The sequence below is a fragment of the Periplaneta americana genome, chromosome 1 (assembly GCF_040183065.1).
Source record: "Periplaneta americana isolate PAMFEO1 chromosome 1, P.americana_PAMFEO1_priV1, whole genome shotgun sequence".
Lineage (NCBI taxonomy): Eukaryota > Metazoa > Arthropoda > Insecta > Blattodea > Blattidae > Periplaneta > Periplaneta americana.
This window is the reverse complement of record NC_091117.1, coordinates 4,735,892-4,751,746: the sequence shown is the minus strand read 5'-3', so window position 1 is coordinate 4,751,746 and position 15,855 is coordinate 4,735,892. Positions and strand designations below refer to the sequence as shown.

The 15,855-nt window shown below is 36.5% G+C and overlaps 1 protein-coding gene across 1 annotated transcript in view; it reads left to right on the top strand.

Moving 5' to 3' along the window:
• The window catches only part of Sec10 (Exocyst complex component Sec10), a 43,148-nt gene that overhangs the window by 13,982 nt on the left and 13,311 nt on the right, over positions 1–15,855 (top strand). Inside the window, exons 8-11 of the mRNA XM_069827186.1 lie at positions 3,099–3,175; positions 5,351–5,461; positions 8,776–8,871; positions 11,010–11,169. Coding sequence (XP_069683287.1) covers positions 3,099–3,175; positions 5,351–5,461; positions 8,776–8,871; positions 11,010–11,169 — 444 coding nt within the window. The remainder of the gene's footprint in view (positions 1–3,098; positions 3,176–5,350; positions 5,462–8,775; positions 8,872–11,009; positions 11,170–15,855) is intronic.

Sequence of the window (15,855 nt, the reverse complement as noted above, 5' to 3'; positions counted from 1 at the left end):
GACTTCATTGTTAAATCCAGAGCATTAGATACACACACATTATAAACAATACACACAGTACAGCTTCAGTTACCATTGTTAATTCAACCACTAAATTGTGAAGTTATATTAGCGATTTATGAAAATAAAACCTAGCTACATAGTTACAGTAGCGTGCAAATTAAACCGAACAACATAATTACTTATGCAAAAACACTCAAACAGGATAAAAAAAGGATCTAAGACATACCTCAGTAATCTATGTGGCCTCCCTTGTTCCTAATAACAGCTCAGAGATGATTTGGCATGGATTCCACTAATTTCCCATAAATATTCTTCATTTATTCATCGTGAAACCATACACCAATGAGGGTAGAAATCATCTTCTCCTTTGTAGAACAATCCATTTTTTGCATTCTTCTTTTGCAAATTGACCACAAGTTCTCAATGGGGTTGATGTCGGGTGAGTTGCCTGGCCAGGGGAGTACCTGAATATTCTTCTTGTTGAAGAATTCTGTAGTTTTTCGAGACGTATGGCATGGTGCCAGGTCTTGTTGGAACACACCTCTGCCATCCGGAAATGATTTTTGCAGCTGGGGTACGATTCTGGTTTCCAATAAGTGAATATATTTGCCAGAATTCATCATTCCCTTGATAGGTATTAATGCTCCAGGCCCTTCATGTGTAAAACAACCCCAAAACATTACTTTAGGGGGGTATTTGGGTGCTTGTTGGAGATGAGCTGCTGTTACTTTTTCGGATCCTTTCCGTATGTAAGAAACACGGTAGCCGTGGACCTCGAAATGAGACTCATCGGAAAAAAGTACATTCTTCCAGTCATTCACTGTCCAGTGTTGATGTAATTTTGCCCACATTAAGCGTTTTTTGCACATAACAGGGGTTAGCAGTTGCTTCTTAATAGGCTTCGTCCAGCTTCCAAAAGCCTACGCCGCACTGTTGTGACGTGAATATTCGCCCCGGTGGTAGCCATTAACTCGCGGGTTAAGTCGACAGCAGTTAGTCTAGGATTTAATTTACTTTTCCTTACAATTAAACGATCATCTGCAGGTGAAGTCTTCCTTTTCCAGCCACAGTTTCCTTTTCTCTGGGGTGTGATGGATCCAGTCTCCCTGTATCGTTTTATGATCGAATTAACAGTAGCCAAACCGATATGACATTCTGCAGCAATTTGCCTCTGTGTCATAGAAGAATGCTCTGCTAATGTTATAATTTTAGACCATTTTCGTGGAGTTGTATCCATTTGTGAAGACGACAGAATGTACACAGGATTGCAGTATTAAGTCTTCAACACAACTGAAATGCTTATAAGTACAAAACGACAGGCAAAATGTCACAATTTATAAAAAAAATAATGACAGACCTTCAACAATGGAATTACACGTACTACAGATGTCAATTAAAGCGGTATGAGCAGCTGTGAGGCCAACAATGACAAAATGTAAAAATACGTCGTGTTTGGATTAATTTTCACGCTACTGTATCTGTGGTTTAGGTTATAACTTTGAACAAAATTATGTATTGCAACAAAAATATCATCCCATAACACTGTTACATTGATTTAATTTAATACTGTGAGTTATTAAATTTTAATACGAGTATATGGGAAAGAATCTTGGACAATAGACAGAACACACGAGAACAAATTATTTGCTTCTGAAATGGAGAAAATCAAGAAGTTTAAAATTTAGAAATCAAAGAATAAGAATTAGAGAAATTATAGATGTAAGAAAAAACATTATGGAAGTAAAAGAAGAAAGAAGATTAAAATGGTTTGGGTACGTGAAGAGGATGAAAAATGGAAGAATACTGTAGATGATACTGGAGTGGACTGTGCATATCATAATTATTATTAAATTAAATAAACCTCAAGTGTTTTTTTAGTGCATATACTTCAATTTTTAGCGCATATTTCAATAGTTTTTACTGCATAATTGCATGCATATATTCTGGTTTTTTAGTGCATAAAGTTCCATGGTCTAGTGATAAACATGAATGAAAACTGCCACTTATATAGAGAGATGTATTCACGGAACATGAGATATGGTTAATGGAAGTATGAAAAGGATTCCTCATAGTCTCCAGAAATGGGAGTCCGTAAAATAAATGATGTCTTTCAAGTGGATAATTAGTGTTCTGAAACGTCCAGATCGTTTGTTTTGTAACCTTCCTTCTTTCATCAGACGTGGCTGAATGCTTGAAATAGTGTGAATGTTAGTAATTCAGGAGAAATGTACTATTACATGACACAACAAAAACTATGATTATTATTACTTCAATCATAATGGAAGCTCTATTGTACTATCAAAATCTGGGCTCTATACTGTTTTCGCTGTAAGAAAAATCCTAATGTAAACATAATCACGTGGCTGTCATACCCGTGATTGGCTCCCAGTCGAAACACTCACATGACGCAGGAAAATATAGTCCGTATTTGGAAACCATAATCTTGTATTATTTGAAAATAAAAAACTTAATTCTAGTTAAATACGATGAAACATATAACTTCACTCATATGTAAAAGAAAAGTTACTTTTATATTTTGTTATGTACTATGAACGCGGATGAATATCAACAGAAATACCGAGGTAGTCTGTTCTTGTAACAAGCTGGCATCACTTGAGTTCCTAGTTCACGTAAGCACGTGGTACTGAAGTATGGCTTCTGCATCCTCGGTGTGTGTGGTTATTAAGCATAAGAGTGGAAACCCTCTCAAAAGCAGAGAAAAACAAATAGTCTTAAATGCATATAATAACTTATGTGAGTTTTAATTACAGTAATTATAAAGTAAATGTTTCCTAAGCAAATGAATGCATAGTAGTGAGGTTAGGCCTACTTGACGAGTAACGGGAAATGTTTAACATGAAACAGAATGTACAACAGCAGGCGGGAACACGTACTGAGAATCTATGGCACCAAACAGCGGCCAATGAAGCCTCACTTCAGTCACGTGCTATTGTTTACATTAGGATTTTCCTTACAGTGAAAAGATTATAGTTATGTTTAGCAAGTGTTGTTCAGGTATAATTTAATTCATTATAAACTGCCAAAAAGTGAAAAACTTGATACTAAAGTCTAAAGCTTTGAATTTTTAATTTCAGAAATGCATTGTATCCAATTTATCAGACAGAAGTGACACGGACAAATATCTGAAGAATCTGTACGATTTATATTCGAGGTTAGTGCTTGTTCTTATTTCTTTTTCTTTTTCTTCTTTCACAACATGGGTTAAGCCTTAAACTTACTGTGATTACAATTTTGGTTTTGTGTAAAGTGTAATAATTAATTCTGTATAATAATTTTTCATGGGTAAGCTGGGTGACTCGAACATTTGCAATACAGGCAATTGGCATTTAAGGTGTACCTATTGGGTATCACATTAAATCTTCACCTCTTGGTGGTAATTATTTATTCTGTATTGTCTCTGTTGATATTTCAGACATCTCTTTCAGTTATTTTTTAGTGTGGATCTTAAATGTATATCCATACTGTGGAACAACATTTTTGTATATGACACATTTGTTAAATGTGAATCATGGAGAAGATATTAAAGAAAATTTCATGGCAGATGATGTTGATCACGAGTTTTAATGGTACTGTATAAAAACATAATCAAAATACAGCAAAGCAAACAAAAATTATACTTGTTGCTTCAAAGCAATCATAGCATAGAATTGGAATATATCAGTCCCCTAACTGCCTATTGTGCAACTCAAACCAAAAAATGGATTCGGAACATCTCAAAATCTGTGCTTCAGTGGCTGACCATGATAATATCTTTGAAAAATATTGGAGTGCAAGAGGTCAAATGACTTCATTGTCAAACACCTGGCATTAGAAAACAACAACTATCTTTTTTTTTTTTTTTCCTCTCTAAAATGACATATTACTGGATATTTCCAAAAAAAAACAAAAAAAAAATTACCAAACAAAACCTATATAAAGAATCTAATGGTGGTATTTTGATTTTCCAAGACAAACTAGAAGTAGGTGTAACTGGGGTTATGAATTTTCAAAGTAGAACCTGGGTCAGTAAGGTATTTTTGGATAGAACTTTTAAAAAGAAAACTTTTACTAAAACTTTTTTCTTCTAACTTTCATTTTTTATTCACAGTCCCCTTTGTTGGCTGTGCAGTCTCCCGTCTTGTGGAACCTTCCTACATTGAAGATCCTATACATACCTACATCCTAGTTTTATCAGGCTAGTAGCCATAATAGCTCAAGGCATGACGTTTAATAGAGAGATCGCAGGTTAGAGGCGCATGTAGTTTACCTATTTTTAACCATGTTATTATATATTATCAATAAATTGCAAAAATACGAGTACACATTTTTATTGCATCAAAGTTGTAGAAGGTTTGCAGTTTTGTAACTTATTTTCTATTACACAGTGTGTGGACATTAAAATTGAAATAGAAATATTTAAATAACAAAATTATTATTAGGATCCTTATATTGACAGGGTTTTACTTACTTATGGCTTTTAGAGAACCTGGAGGTTCATTGCTGTCCTCACATAAACCCGCCATCGGTCCCTATCCTGAGCAAGATTAATTCATATATATTATTTTAATGTACCGAAGTACATATGATATTTCCATGCAGAAATTCTGCGTCATCATACGATGAAAGAGTAATGGAACGGAGAAAAATTCTCTCCGGCACCGGGATTTGAACCCGGGTTTTCAGCTCTACGTGCTGATGCTTTATCTACTAAGCCACACCGGATACCCACTCTGGCGCCAGACAGAATCGTCTCAGTTTAAGTTCCCTCTAGTGGCCACCAACTAGTCACTAATAACGAGTGCACCTCAGCACATGTGTGGACTTCAGTCCTACGTTCATAGACATCTATGACGTAGTGCAGAGGGCGGCCACTAGAGGGAACCCAAGAGTTGGAACTTAAACTGAGATGATTCTGTCCGGCGCCGGGGTGGGTATCCGGTGTGGCTTAGTGGATAAAGCATCAGCACGTAAAGCTGAAAACCCGGGTTCAAATCCCGGCGCCGAAGAGAATTTTTCTCTGTTCCATTACTCTTTCATCTTAAGATTAATTCAGTCTCTATCATCATATCCTACCTCCCTCAAATACATTTTAATGCCTCCCAACTAATCCAGTAACCCCCCCCCCCCTTGCTTATGCCCCTGCATATTGGGCACACTCGAGAATAATTATGGAAGGAACTGTCAGAATTATGTTCTTTGAACAAAGATCTACAGGAGTCGCAAGGTTTAATTTTGATGTAATATCTGTCTGACATTTCAATATATTTCATTCACTATTTAGCGCTCGATGTTGTTAATCCTAACAGTATGTTCAGAAATAAGGTGGTGTTTGTGTTTCACGTTGCAGGACAGTGAAGCTTTCAAACGATCTGTCACATTTCCAAATGGGGAATGATAGCACTTACCTCAGTAAACTGACCATGAACATCTTTCAGAAATATTTGGACTCATATATCAGGTAAGAATGTATCCCAAATACTGGCTGAGCTTATTATTTGTAGGAATTTAATGATAGCACGCTGTCGAAATGAATCATCGTTGTCGACCATTTTGCAAACATTGCCTGTGGTCACTTGATAGAAGTTAATGACGTCACATTATGTTAATACATAGTGTGAAGTCTGTAGATTATGATCATATAATCGTTTTTGTTACATTGTTCAAATTGAAATTATAGCAATGTGTTGCTGATGACTTTTAGTACAAACCTCTGTACTTTAAATTATTTTATGCTCGACCAAGCCGAAATGTAGTAATTATACACCTGGTAGCAGCCCTTTAATGGACCTCATTAAAGTTCAGGTGTTCCACCAATCAGAAAATACCATTGTAGCAATATGAAAGCGCAAGTATCGATTATTCTGGGATATGCAATCGAAAGACAACTAGTTTTGTTACTATAATAATTAGCGTTAATTGTAAATAATATTCAAATAAATTCAATTTGTCACCTCGTTTTTCAATGTCTAATTCAATTTCAAAGTTATATCAAGATTAATGTTTATTTTACTCTCTAGATTATATCAAGGTCAATGTCGACATTTGTTTCTCGGAAAAAATCAATACTTTCGCGTCTGCGCATATCTCACAATTTACGAGGTATTGCACAAGGTCAGTTCCGCTCCTCAGTCAGATAAGAATAACATGAATACTTGTGAACAATTTCAAGTTAGAAATATGGTCGATCATAAAAAGTCGTATGAAACTTGCCTATAATGGTAATTAAGACGCTCGTATGAAAGTTATTAAACTCGCGCTCGTTTCATAAACATACTCGCGTCTTAATTACTACCATTATAGGCTCGTTGCATAATGTGCTATTAATTTACATCGAATTATTAAAATTCTAAAATGTATTTTTTACTGCATAGTTGCATGTATATTTTCAGGTTTTTAGTGCATAAGTTCCGTGGTCTTGTTATTTACTTAGCCTGGTATGTATGCTGAATCAGTTGTTTGTTAGTCTTTTGTGTATTGGTATGTGTTAGGTGCAAGACAGTGGCAATGGCATTCACGTCCAGTCGAAATAGAAAGAAATAATTAGACTACTATCAATCTTACCAATCTATACTAATAATAAATATGTAGCCGAAATTTTTCTGGTAATTTTCGATTTTACAAAAATAATTGGTCCTAACATATATAATTAACCACTCTGAAACCGAAAATCGCTTTTTTGAAATTTTTGTTTGTATGTCTGTCTGTCTGTTTGTTACCTTTTCACGCGATAATGGCTGAACGGATTTAGATAAAAATTGGAATAGAAATTAAGTTCTTGTAACTTAGATTTTAGGCTATGTGGCATTCAAAATACATTATTTAAAACGGGGGTTATAAGGGGGCCTGAATTAAATAAATCGAAATATCTCGCTTATTATTGATTTTTATGAAAAATGTAACATAACAAAAGTTTCTTTAAAAATAATTTGCGATAAGTTGTATTCCTTGAAAAATTTTGATAGGACTGATATTTAATGAGATAAATGAGTTTTAAAATTAAAATAACTGCCATCTAAGGCCGTGTAATGAATTAAAAAACAATTGACTTCGTCTATAAGGGGCCTTGGACAGCAACAATCGAAAGCTATGAAAGATAGCATACAGATAATGTTTCTGTGTTTGTATGAAGTAATATCGGAAGCTAAATTAACCGATTTGTATAATTAATTATTATTTCACCATTGGAAAGTGTAGTTTCTCTAGATGGACATAATGCTATAATGTTATTACAGTAACTTCTGAGTGAATCGAGGACAGGTAAGATTAAAATAGCTTCTTATGCACAGAAAACTTGATAGGCTATTCTGTACATTCGTTTCCAGTATTTCCTAAAATAATTTTTATGACCAAATGAGTGGTCTCTGAATCAAAATGATCGCATTTTAATTATGCAAATACAATTTAAATTAAGTAACATAATAAACGATTTATCCTTCTGTCAAACACGAATGTTCCCTGGATCAAATGTCCTATTTTAATTATGTAATTACTTTATATTTATTTCTAACGGGTGCAGCGGAGCGCACGGGTACGGCTAGTTAAAAATAAAATTATAAGAAATTAATCAATTTCACTAGATATTTTGTTCAGCAGACTGGTATGTACTGGCTATATAATTGTTGCTGTTATCGTTTAGACCCTGTATATGAGACCCATGTGAAGCAAACAGTGTTATGACAATTTAAAGTAGATCAGTAAAGTTCTCAAAAAGTAATATTCGTCAGCACGTCTTAAATCAGTATTAATGTTATGACCAGGCTTCGAGACTTCGGACCCGATAGTGCAGTTCAGTGGGAAATCTGCATAACGGCGTACTGAGTATAGTGGTAAAGCGTACAGTGGGTGGGGGTACTGTAGAATGAATGCCAACAGATATGCAAAGGAAAACGCTCTGGATTTGAAGGTTCTGACGAATAATTTGGTTTTCATACAAACCTATTTTCAAACTGTGTCTGAAACTATTACACGGTTAGAAAAGTCAGAGCAAGAGATGCCGGAAGCCCTCAAATTAATTTAGAAAATGACGCAGAGAATTAATGAGACACCGAGTACACCGGTTACTGAATGTGTAAAATAGAAGTGGAAATCAATTTTATGTAGAAATAACGGATATGGAACATTGTGTAATATAAACAGCAAATTAGTGGACATAGAGTCACCCGAGAATAAAGGACTGTCTCCTAGAGACTGCAATGATGTTAGGTTTCTTCGTTTTGCTCCTATCACATCATGCGACGTAGAGCGCAGCTTTTCACAATACAAACTGTGTTTGGCAGTTAACCGAAAAAGATTTACGTTTGAGACACTGAAAATGTATCTTGTAGTACATTGCAATTCGGTACTGTAACTGCACTTCCTAAAGACGACCAATAGGATAAATGAAGAATTTAAAATTGCTACATGCTTATTTCCACCATTAACACTGTCTATAATTAAACATAAATGCTTATAAAAGACAGGAGAATAAATGCTTTTCACATTCTTTTGACATTGTCATTGTGTAATGTATATTTACCTTCGGAATGTACATATGTGTGTGTTTCCCCATACTACCGTACTCTACTTTAAACAGCAACGTTGTTACCTCAACACATCTCTGCCTTTCACTACCTGCAGCGAGTCAACAACCTATAGTACATGCACAGTAAACTTATTGTATCGGGTCCAAAGTCTCGAAGCCTGGTTATGACAAAGCAAATGTGACATAGTTCTTTTCTGGAGTCAGTATTTGCTGGTCTTTGTCATGGTTGTGGTGCCTTTCTCTTGTTTCAGTGTGGAAACAAAATGCTTGAAAGAAAAGAGTGCGGCAACGTTACACAGGTACTACGAGTCAAAGAACCATCAGAAGAAGCAGATACAGAGTGGAGGGTAAGCTGCTGCTTGTTGTTTGACACAGTTTTGTTACTTTTTACTTTCTCATTGTACGGAATGTAAATAGCCAAAAAGTATTACGTGGATTCAACACCTGCAATTAAGTATTTCAGTGATAATTATGTCTTTCCTCAGAGGACATACTTTTTACCTCGTTATACAGAGTGTTAAGAAAAAAAGTATCCAATATTTTAGGAGGTGATAGTATGCATCAAAACAAGAAAATAATGTCTAATAAACATGGATCCTACAACACGTACTTTCTGAGATCTGAACACTTGTTCATAGGAGGTGTTCAATGTGATGTCCATTCATAGCAATGCATTTCTCCACCCTACAATACAGCAGACTACCAGATAATCATATCGTAGTTGACACCCCTCGCATGGAATAATGATACATCGCAAGGAATACTGAAAACGAAAGTCTGGTTGTGGAGGATATGAGCGGAGATCAGCAGAGATGATGATGTGAATTTTGGTAATCAGCATGTGTGGGCTGATGAAAATCCCCATGCAGTTGAAGAAACAAGGCATCAGCACCGATTCTCAATGAACTTATGGGCAGGCGTTCTTGGTGATAGATTAAGGGCCATACGTGCTACCACAGAGATTAACTGGGGCTCGTTATCAGGACTTTCTTATTAACGTATTAAAACAAATTTCAAAGAGTGCGTGATTCCTTATGTCGAAGGGTAGAGGAATGCATTGCCATGAATGGACGTCACATTGAGCACCTCCTAAGAACAAGTGTTCAGAAATCAGAAAATATGTGTTGTAGTACCCATGTTTATTAGACATTATTTTCTTGTTTTGATGGATACTATCACCTCCTAAAATATTGAATACTTTTTTTTAACACCTTATATTATATCCGAATCTGCAGTATATCTGAGTACGCTATCATGGATGAATATATAATAGGATGCGAAACTTTCCCGTAACACATACTAGAGGCGCTGTTGTAGAAATTGACCTTGCTGCCACCTATTTGTGGGAGGGGCGTTATTACATCTAGCAGCGCAACAAGTAGCGAAAAGAGTAATTACTCCATGCATTTAGCAGTGCACCTGGTGACGAAAATGTTAAACTGTAAAGAAAGTATTCTCTCCCACCCTCATCGATATTCAAAACTAACCCAATTTAAAACAAAACATTTACAGTTTTATTCCTCACAGCATCTTCTACTGAAAATTCTTACCAGAGCCAACAGGATGATAAAAGAGACGATCTATTTTACACTACCCAATTAAAATATAACCAGACAGAGACAAAAAATAAAGCAAAAGGTTAGATAATTGGGATTGTATTCTTTGGGTATTTATTGTACAGCGCAATGGAAAAGTCTGCAAGAACTACTTAGATACTTCAATTTACTATATTACTATTACTTTACAATACATTCAACAACACTATTTTTACAACGTCCATAAACATCACCGTTTAACATCACTGCTTATACACACGTAGTATCACTTTATGTTCACTTATTAGCAAGTTTCAGTCCACCATGTCACTCCTCGACTCTCCCGTACAGCAATATCTCGAACAGATAAATAGAGAACTCTGGGTAATGTACCCAACACGTAGTTCTAATGTTCACCACCTACGACGTTGGGCACTGATCACCTTATTTCAGACCCCCAATGCCAGATGGTGCTGATCGCAGTTTCGCATCCTATTATATATTTATCCATGACGCTAAATTGGGCTTCTATTTTATATTGATGTTGAATGTACAATATTTTCATATGATGAAAGAGTGATGGAACGGAGAAAAATTCTCTCCGGCGCCGGGATTTGAACCTGGGTTTTCAGCTCTACGTGCTGATGCTTTATCCACTAAGCCACGCTGGATACAACCCCGACGCCGGTTAGAATCGTCTCAGATTAAGCTCCATCTCTTGTTAATGATTTCATCAGAATGTAACCCTCTCATAAGTGGAAGAACGTCTGTACTGCTACTCTTTTATTGAATTTGACGTCTGTTTGGACACATGTTTCCCCACAGAAGCCATAAGATTGTTGTGATGTGTTTCATGTCCTACCTGAAGCACTGATTCAACATCAAGTATACAGACACACTTTGTCTTCAGTGTGTGCTTATTGAATACTAAGTGAAGTATTTTCTTACAGTTTCCATGACTTGAGAAGAGATATACAGGCTGTGATTGGAACACGTGCGAACTTCAATATAGCTCAGATTGAAAACTATGGAGGGGAGACATTTCTGTCAGAAGAAGTGGCCATCGCGTTGCTCCAGGAAAGCAAGCTGGCTTTCAAGAGATGCGAACTAGTAGGTATAACTTTAAATTATGCTCATGCATGCATACATTGCACTAGTGTGTTCTTATGGTCGTGAATAATTCGTTTGTTTCAAAATTTCACATTTAAAATAGATGCAAAATCATAAAAATTCTATCAACATGGGTTTTGAAGAAAACTGAAGTTCTGAAACTTCACCAGAAGTATTTAGATAGATAAGATGACATATTTCTAGCACGCCATTCCACGCGTAGTGGCTAAAGCAAGCTGCAGTGAATGTTGAGGAATAGATCAGGAATGTTAAGGTGAATATCTTTGACTCAAAATTATGAAAGTTTACTCTAGAATATGCTATGTCCACGACAAAGTGAAGAGAAGCGACTAGAAGCATTTGAAAAGTTGTTGTTGTTTTCTAATGCCAGGCGTTTGACAATAAAGTCATTTGACCTCTTGCACTCCAATATTTTTCAAAGATATTATCATGGTCAGCCACTGAAGCACAGATTTTGAGGTGTTCCGAATCCATTTCTTGGTTTGAGTTGCACAATGGGCTGTTAGGGGACTGATATATTCCAATTCTATGCAGGTGTTTGGCCAAACAGTCATGGCCTGTTGCCAATCTAAATGCAGCTACAGACGATTTTCGTGGTAAATCGGGAATTAACTGTGGATTATGATGCAGAGAGTTCCATTTTTTCCCTTGGGATTGTGTTATCAAATTTTGTTTACTGAAGTCTAAGTATGTAGATTTAATAAATCTTTTCACAGAGTAATACGTAGATTTAGTAACAGGTCTGTAAGTAGCAGTGCTGCCCTTCTTTGCTAAAGCATCCGCATTGTCGTTTCCCAGGATTCCACAATGGGATGGTATCCATTGGAATACAATTCTTTTATTGAGTGATATTAATTGAGAGAGCATTTTAGTTATTTCTGCTGTTGAGATGAAGGTGTGTGTTTAGAGACTATTGATAGAATAGCTGCTTTGGAGTCTGACAATATAACTGCATTCTTAAATTTATTGATGTGGCATAGAAGATTCCTGAGACTTTCACTTATTGCAACGATTTCTCCGTCAAAACTTTTTGTTCCATATCCAAGAGATCTATAAAGTGAGAAGAGACAGCACGTAACATTTGAAAAGTGGATATGGAAAAAAATGGAGCATGTGAATTGGACAGACAGAATAAGAAATGAAGCTGTGTTGGAAAGAGTGGAGAAAGAATGATACTGAAACTGATCAGGAAGAGAAAAAGGAATTGGTTGGTTGAGAAGAAACTGCCTACTGAAGGATGCACTGGAAGGAATGGTGAACAGGTGAAGAGTTCGGGGCAGAAGAAGATATCAGATGATAGACAGCATTAAGATATATGGATCATATGAGGAAACAAAGAGGAAGGCAGAAAATAGGAAAGACTGGAGAAAGCTGGGTTTGCGGTGAAAGACCTACCCTTGGGCAGAACACTATGAATGAATGAATCTCATCTCATTAGAGGTGTAGCTTAGATCAGCTTCCCATGGCACACTTTGGGCAATGAATCTGTCGATAAATTTGTCTATACAACTGGCTTTATATGGGTGAATAATGAAAAGATATTAAAGTAAATAAAAAGTTTGAAGTTTTTGATATCAATAGTTGAGGATGTATTCATGATGAATATTTCTTTCAGAAAATTTTATTTCGGAAGGCATAAAAAATGACATCTTGTATTGGTTATGACGTACTAAACAAAGTTTAAAACAGCATTGATCTTAAAAAAATAGACTTTCCATGCTTTATTTGTATAGAGCAGTATACCAAGGTCTAAAATATTGCAAAATGAGAAAAGGGAATAGGTTAAGAAAGAGACTTGTCAACAATTTGTATGAGTGCTGTTTTTTTTTCAAACTCTGATTGTGCTGGTAAACAGCCAATCGAGTGGTAGGAGGTGGGGATGCTCAGAAGTCGACTGCGCATCTCCCCCACTATAACCTCTGCCACTTTCAGTGTCATTACGCCATTTTGAGCTGAGTTGCAGGCACATAAACATGGCTGCTGTGATTGATTCTCCTGCCAAGTGCGAGATGTGGAGTATAATTCGGTTTCTTCAAGCAGAAGGGAATAGTGCAGTGAAAATTCATTGAAGAATGAGCCGAGTATACGGTCTAAACTTTATGAGAGATGGTGTTGTGTGTGAATGTTGTAGGAAATTTAAAGAAGATCAAACCGACGTTCATGATAAAGAGGGACAAGGACGCAAGTCTGTCGCAACAGAAGACATTGTTCAACGAGTTGACCAAGTGGTTCGAGAAAAACGGAGGTTTGCCATAAGTGAGTTGTGTGTGGAATTTCCTGACGTTTCAAGATCATCTGTTTATACGATCGTAACACAACATGTACGCTACAAAAAACTGTGTTGTCTGATGACCACAAATGTCGCCGAATGGCATCAGTGCCGACATTCCTCACCCGTTATGAGACTGAAGTGAAGATTTCTTTAAATCAGTTGTGACTGACGATGAGACCTGGATTCAATATGACACCCCTGAAACAAAACAACAATCACAACAATGGATGCACTCAAACTCGCCAAGCATACCTTCAACAGCAGAAAGGTTATAGCTAGCCACCAGCGTGGCTCAGTCAGTTAAGGCGCTTGCCTGCCAGTCTGAAGTTGCGCTTGGGCGCGAGTTCGATCCCCGCTTGGGCTGATTACCTGGTTGGGTTTTTTCCGAGGTTTTCCCCAACCATAAGGTAAATGCCAGGTAATCTATGGCGAATCCTCGGCCTCATCTCGCCAAATGTCATCTTGCTATCACCAATCTCATCGACGCTAAATAACCTTGTAGTTGATATAGCGTCGTTAAATAACCAACTTAAAAAAAAAGTTATGGCTACCATGTTTTGGGATCAAAAAGGTGTGCTGCTTGTTGAGTTTATGGAACCGAGGACTACTGTCAATGCAGCTGTTTGTTGTCAGACTTCGTGACGACTGCGGAGAGCCATTGAAAACAAAGGAAGAGGCATCCTGACTTCTGGAGTTCTTCTGATTCATGACAATGCCTGCCCTCACAGTGCTGCTGTAAACCAACAGCTTCTTCAGGAATTTCGATGGGAAGTGTTTGAACTTCCGACGTATAGCCCTGACTTAGCGCCAAGAGACTGCCACCTCTTCTCTGAACTGAAAAAGTGGCTAGGAGGGCAGAGGTTCCAGACTAATGAGGAACTTCAAAACAACTTCTAAACTTACTGGCAGCAACATTCTATGAAGAGGGGATTGGAAAGCTTGTCCACAGATATGACAAATGCCTCAATCTTCATGGTGAATACATCGAAAAGTAACCATGTTTGTACATAACTTTTGGTAATACAGTAGAACCCCGATTATCCGACACCCTATTAACTGATTGACAGTTTATCCGACTATCTCTCTCTCACTTTTTTTTTTTTTTTGCGACAAACATATGAACTACTATTATCGCCGAGTTCTCATGGTTAACATTCAGCAGGTCTTTGAGCGACCTCGTGCATAACATTCGGCAGGTCTTTGAAATTTAATTGCATTATTGTTTTCAATTTCTTATGTCGCCGCTCCAATCACTCGCCTCAATTTCAATATTGCAACCAATAAGCTGCTTCCATTATTAAATGACACTTACTTATCTAATCCACGTGGACTAAAAACCGAGGTTGCAATGTCTTGTGCTGAGGACGAACATTAAGGTATGTGATTAAAAATTATTATTAAAGAGTTATTATTAAGAGTTAAGAATGTAACGTACTCGTATATGAAATAATAATAATAATAATAATAATAATAATAATAATAATAATAATAATAGCCATTTAACAATATAACAAACTAGTGCTTATTCTTATCGAGGAAGTAGACGTGACAACGTGACGCTTAGAGTGAAACCTACAGAGCAACAATCGGTCGGCAAAATTATGTTTTAAAAGCACACCGCACGTTATTGTATGATGCCGACATGTTAATCATGAGAGCGCGGCGATAATACTGTATGTTATATTAGTACATATTTTTTCTAGAGAGTGTTATTACAACACTTACTATCCAGTTTGGTCTACTGTTCGAGTTGCCGTACTGTACAACTTCTATATCAAATTTATTCCATGAGTGTCAAAAGGAAACGTTTTGTGATAAGTATCGAATAAATGCAAATAATTGAGTGATTTGGGGAAAGAGAAACTGTGGCTTATCTCGCATCAGAATACGAGACTGATATTACAACTGTGCGCGATTTAATAAAGATTAAGGATAAAGTGTATAGAGTATGTAAATCTACAACATGAGACCTCTAGGCCTACTATTCCTATCTTTCCGCTGACAGCCATTACAAGGAGTTTCCTTGCCCCTTAAAAGCACGTCGTTGACAACCAAACTTAAATAGTGAACTTGTGATCCACTACCTAGCGTGTTAAACATAGGACCATGGAGGAAATTACGAAACTTCAGCCCTTATTCACTTAATTTACAAAAATATTTTATGGTACGGATTATCCGATTTTTTCGATTAACCGTTCAGACCATCCCCTTCATTACCACGGATAATAGAGGTTCTACTGTAAATTCATTTTGTTATTTACACTTGTCTCTTTTTTATGGACCATCGGAGGTTGAAAAAAAAAACAGTCTTCGTATGAAACAAGTTGAAACAAAATTACTCATAAATAGAGAAGTTGTTATGTCTATCATATGGTGGAGATTATTCTAATACA